The 5,776-nt window shown below is 44.7% G+C and overlaps 1 protein-coding gene across 1 annotated transcript in view; it reads left to right on the top strand.

The window, feature by feature from the left end:
- LOC106807952 (sodium/potassium/calcium exchanger 3-like) overlaps window positions 1-5,776 on the top strand; it is a 37,119-nt gene that overhangs the window by 14,856 nt on the left and 16,487 nt on the right. Inside the window, exon 3 of the mRNA XM_014810475.1 lies at window positions 4,370-4,537. Within this exon, the coding sequence (XP_014665961.1) occupies window positions 4,370-4,537 (168 nt within the window). The remainder of the gene's footprint in view (window positions 1-4,369; window positions 4,538-5,776) is intronic.

Raw genomic sequence — 5,776 nt, 5'->3', positions numbered from 1 at the left:
CGTGTATGATTGATTGAAGGAAGATTCAGAGATGAGGTATAATTAAATTTTATTCTTAGTTCTGCTTCAAACCCAGCCTGTCGATTGTAAAAACTATATTTTAATAAACGCTTTGGGGCTAATTTTTTCAGAGAGGAAATTATTAATATTTAAACGTTAATTACTTAACACTGCCCACCAAATTTTTGTGATACATGTAACGGGATTTGATTGAGTGAAAACGAAAATTGGATGTGTAGTGCCTATGATGTTTAGGTTATTTCTGGCGCTCACGTTTACTGCTAACATCGTATAAAATAGTGCCAAACTCGGGCCAATGCTATTATAATCAATTTCTCATAATAATCTTTCTATTATAATGGTAATGTCTTCTCACATTCATTTACCATTATATTATGAGCTCTACTATATAACTGTACTTCCACTTATATGCCCTATTACTACTACGACTGCCTGTGTGTGCTGGCTGTCTGCCTGCTGTACTGCCTACTGCGGCTGCTACTGGTACTGTAATGCTAGCTGCTTTACTTGCTATGCCTTACGTTGCCGACTGCGATCTGCTTACTTACTTACTTGCTACTGCTACTTGTTTACTAACTACTGCTTACTCCTATTGGCTACTCTACTGCCGTACGGCTATGCGACTGCTACTGCGACTGCTACTGCTTACTGCTACTGCTACTGTTACTGCTAGCTGCTGCTGCTTACTGCCCTACTGCCTCTGCTACTTGCTACTGCCTGCCTGCTGCTGCCTACTGTACTGTACTGCTATTGCTACTGCTACTGCCTACTGCTATGCTATGCTACTTGCTACTGCTACTTGCTTGCTGCTACTTTGCTGCTGCTACTGCTACTGCTTTACTTGCTACTGCGCTACTATACACCACACTACCACTACCACTACCACTACTTTATGTACCCTATTACTACTATATATAAACTTACTGCTTACTATCAGCGAGATTATATGAGACACATTTTGTCTCTTATGAACTCCTTGCTACTATATACACTGCTACTGTATTATATTAATACTCATTATTTCACTATATGCACTGCTACTGCCCATATATATATAATAAAACGACTGATTAACTATATATTATACTACTATTACTATATTATATACTACTAAATACTATTATGTACTATTGTTGCTGATTATTTTCCAGATTCATCGAATCGTATGAGGACGCTGGCGGCTGGGGTGCGCACGGCGTCCATACATCGTCAGGATCCGGAACCGGCGCGCCAACGCGGATGTTCGGGCCATGTCTGCTCAGTCGATGAATACATGCTCGGGCCGACCGTGGGTGGACCGCAGGAGGCCTGCTTCAGGCCATCACCAAACACCGTGCTCGAATTGTCGCTAGCAATTTCGTTAAAGCATTACTCACTCAGCGACGCCTATAGAACCTTATTAGATCTATATGGCGGATTATGTTGTGCGCTGAGGGATTGGGGCGATATTTTGGTGCGTTGTGTGTATATGGTGTGTGTGTGTGTTGGGGTGTGTGGTGTTGTGTGTGTGTTGTGGATGTGTGTGTGGGCGGTGCTGGTGCTGGTCGTGCGTGCGTGCGTGCGTGCGGTGCATGTTGGCGTGCTTGCGTGCGTGCGCTGCGTGTTGTGTGTGTGTGCTGTCGTGTTGCGTGCTGGCTTGTGCGTGCGTGCGTGCGTGCGTGCGTGTTGTATGTGTGGGGGGGGGGGGAGGGTAATGGGTAGCGTTATTATTCTTCGCAGGTACATTCATTTCATCGTCGTGGTTATTTAAAACAAACACGTAGACAGCAGTGGGTATGCGCGCGCGCGTGCTTGCGTGCGTGCGTGCGTGTGTTTGTGCGTGTGCGTATGCGCGCGCGCGTGCTTGCGTGCGTGCGTGTGCGTCTATATATGATTTAGGTACTTGCGCGGGATATATACGTAACCTCGCATTGGCAGTGTTTAGCGAACGTTGAATCTTTAATGTGAGAAGAACTCCGATGATAAAATCCTAATCTTATAGTTCCAAAGTGCTGCCATGAATATCATAATTGCTGCCCGTGTTTCTGCGCGTGCGTGCTCGCCACACGGCAAACTATGCAGGCCCGCGCATTTTGTTTTACGTGCGCGCCGTATGTACAGAATATCACCAACAACCCGATACGTGAAAACTCCGCACCGTGTCAATCTCGAGGCGTTTCTCACTCAACTTTATTTCACCTCTCGAGCGGCGTTTCAACCGTCTCCAGAACTTCGCGGGCATAAATAGCTACAATAATTAGAAACGGCACTAGCAAATGTCGATCACATGTGTGAGAAGCGGAGACGCTGCAGCGCAGGAAAAAACTTTCGTAAGTTGATGATGACGGTGTCATTGGAAACATAAGAAGGCTGCGATGTCGGGGCGTGTCATTGCATAACTTGGCCACGTGCCTCCGACATACTATAGCTTGTTTATCGGTTACAATTCCTCGTTGATCTCGCACGTCGGATCATCTGAGTCACTCTCGTGTGATCTTCGCGTACTATTCATCGGTTATACAAGGGCAGTAAAATATGCCGCCCGCCTTATAAACGCGTCTGCGTAGCAAGAAATTGAGTATGATACAGTAAAAAAAAAGTATAAAAGCATAAAACTCAGGGGAAAATTGCTACGGTGCGGAGGAGCTTAAACTCACAGAAAACCGGCGTCTTCCTATACGTAATGTGTGTTGCTATTGAAGAAAAGTATTAACTCAATTGTCGACCATCATCCATCTCACGAATATTGACTTGGCACAAAGCAACGTAAGTGTGCGCACACGCGCACGCAAACGCATGCACGCACAAGCATGCACGCTTCACACACACACACACACACACACACACACACACACACACACACACACACACACACACACACACACACACACACACACACACACACACACATGGGTGTGTGGGGTACGGGCGTGTATGTATGTGTATGTTTGTGCGTGCGTGCGTGCGTGCGTGCGTGCGTGCGTGCGTGTGTGTGTGTAGAAAATGTTAAGCGACATATTCTCAAGCGCTATAGTCTGAAGATCTTTACTGTGACTGGTAACTTTGAAACGATCTCTAAAATTTAATTCGGTAATCAATCAAATGGGTTTTTATCAAAATAATTTGCGTGTATGATGATGAAGGAAAGATTCAGAGAGAGGTATAATTAAATTTATTCTAGCTCTGTTCAAACCAGTGTCGATTGTAAAAACTATATTATAAAACGCTTGGGTAAATTTTTCAGAGAGGAAATTATTAATATTTAAACGTTAAATTACTAACACTGCACCAAATTTGTGATACTGTAACGGGATTTGTATGAGTGAAAACGAAAATGAATGTGTAGTGCCATGATGTAGTTATTCTGGGTCACGTTACTGTAACATCGTAAAAATAGGCCAAACTCGGGCAATGCTATATAATCAATTGTCTCATAATAATTGTCTATATAATGGTAATTGTCTCACAATCATTACCATTATTATGTAGCCTACTATAATGTACTTCACTATATGCCCTATTACTACTACGACTGCTGCTGTTGCTGCTGCTGCTGCTACTGCTACTGCGGCTGCTACTGGTACTGCTAATGCTACTGCTACTGCTACTGCTACTGCGACTGCGACTGCTACTACTACTGCTACTGCTACTGCTACTACTACTGCTACTCCTATGGCTACTGCTACTGCGACGGCTACTGCGACTGCTACTGCGACTGCTACTGCTACTGCTACTGCTACTGTTACTGCTACTGCTGCTGCTACTGCTACTGCTACTGCTACTGCTACTGCTGCTGCTGCTGCTACTGCTACTGCTACTGCTGCTGCTGCTGCTACTGCTACTGCTACTGCTGCTGCTGCTGCTACTGCTACTGCTACTGCTATTGCTACTGCTACTGCTACTGCTATTGCTATTGCTACTGCTACTGCTACTGCTATTGCTATTGCTACTGCTACTGCTACTGCTGCTGCTACTGCTGCTGCTACTGCTACTGCTACTGCTACTGCTACTGCTACTGCTACTGCTACTGCTACTGCTACTGCTACTGCTACTGCTACTGCTGCTGCTACTGCTGCTGCTACTGCTACTGCTACTGCTACTGCTACTATACACCACACTACCACTACCACTACCACTACTATGTACCCTATTACTACTATATATCCTACTGCTACTATCAGGAGTTAATGAGACAATTTGTCTCATGAACTCCTGCTACTATATACACTGCTACTGATATATATAATACTATTATTACTATATGCACTGCTACTGCTATATATATATAAACGACTATTACTATATATATACTACTATTACTATATTATATACTACTAATACTATTATGTACTGTTGCTGATATTTCCAGATCATCGATCCGATGAGGGTGCGCACGGCGTCCATATCATCGTCAGGATCCGGAACCGGCGCCAACCGCCGGATGTCGGCCATGTCTGCTCAGTCGATGAACAGCGCCGACGGTGGACCGAGGAGCCTGTTCAGGCATCACAAACACGGCGAATTGTCGAGCAATTTCGTAAGCATTACTCACGCGCGCGCCTATAGAACCTTATTAGATCTATATTGGCCGGATATGTTGTGCGACTGAGGGATGGGGGATATTGTTGGTGCGTGTGTGTATATGTGTGTGTGTGTGTGTGTGTGTGTGTGTGTGTGTGTGTGTGTGTGTGTGTGTGTGTGTGGTGGTGGGTGGTGTTTTATCTCTCTCTCTCTCTCTCTCTCGCTCTCTTTCCCTTTCTCTCCCCCTTCCCCGCTCTCACCTTCTCCCCTCTCCTTCTATTTCTTTCTCTCTCTCTCTCTGTATATATATGCTCACAGGCCGAGAGATGGATATATATATATATATATATATATATATATATATAATATATATATCAGGAGTAGATAATAGGCCTATTATCTACTCCTGATATATATATCTCAAGAGATATATCGATCTCTCGCCCTGTGAGCATGCAGGCTTGTGCGTGCATGCGTTTGCGTGCGCGTGTGCGCACACTTACGTTGCTTTGTGCCAAGTCAATATTCGTGAGATGGATGATGGTCGACAATTGAGTTGTGAGTGAGTTGGGTGAAATAATTGAGTTTGACAATTTTCGACAATACTTTTCTTCAATAGCAACACACATTACGTATAGGAAGACGCCGGTTTTCTGTGAGTTTAAGCTCCTCCGCACCGTAGCAATTTTCCCCTGAGTTTTATGCTTTTATACTTTTTTTTTTACTGTATCATACTCAATTTCTTGCTACGCAGACGCGTTTATAAGGCGGGCGGCATATTTTACTGCCCTTGTATAACCGATGAATAGTACGCGAAGATCACACGAGAGTGACTCAGATGATCGACGTGCGAGAGTCAACGAGGAATTGTAACGAGAAACAAGCTATAGTATGTCGGAGGCAGTGGGCCAAGTTATGCAATGACACGCCCCGACATCGCAGCCTTCTTATGTTTCCAATGACACCGTTCATCATCAACTACGAAAGTTTTTTCCCGCGCTGCAGCGTCTCCGCTTCTCACACATGTGATCGACATTTGTAGTGCCGTTTCTAATTATTGTAGCTATTTATGCCGCGAAGTTGTGGAGACGGTTGAAACGCCGCTCGAGAGGTGAAATAAAGTTGAGAGAGAAACGCCTCGAGATTGACACGGTGCGGAGTTTTCACGTATCGGGTTGTTGGTGATATTCTGTACATACGGCGCGCACGTAAAACAAAATGCGCGGGCCTGCATAGTTTGCCGTGTGGCGAAGCA

The sequence above is a fragment of the Priapulus caudatus genome, unplaced genomic scaffold (assembly GCF_000485595.1).
Source record: "Priapulus caudatus unplaced genomic scaffold, Priapulus_caudatus-5.0.1 Scaffold244, whole genome shotgun sequence".
NCBI lineage: Eukaryota > Metazoa > Priapulida > Priapulimorpha > Priapulimorphida > Priapulidae > Priapulus > Priapulus caudatus.
The sequence above is the reverse complement of the archived record's forward strand: the minus strand, read 5'-3'. Positions and strand labels throughout refer to the sequence as shown.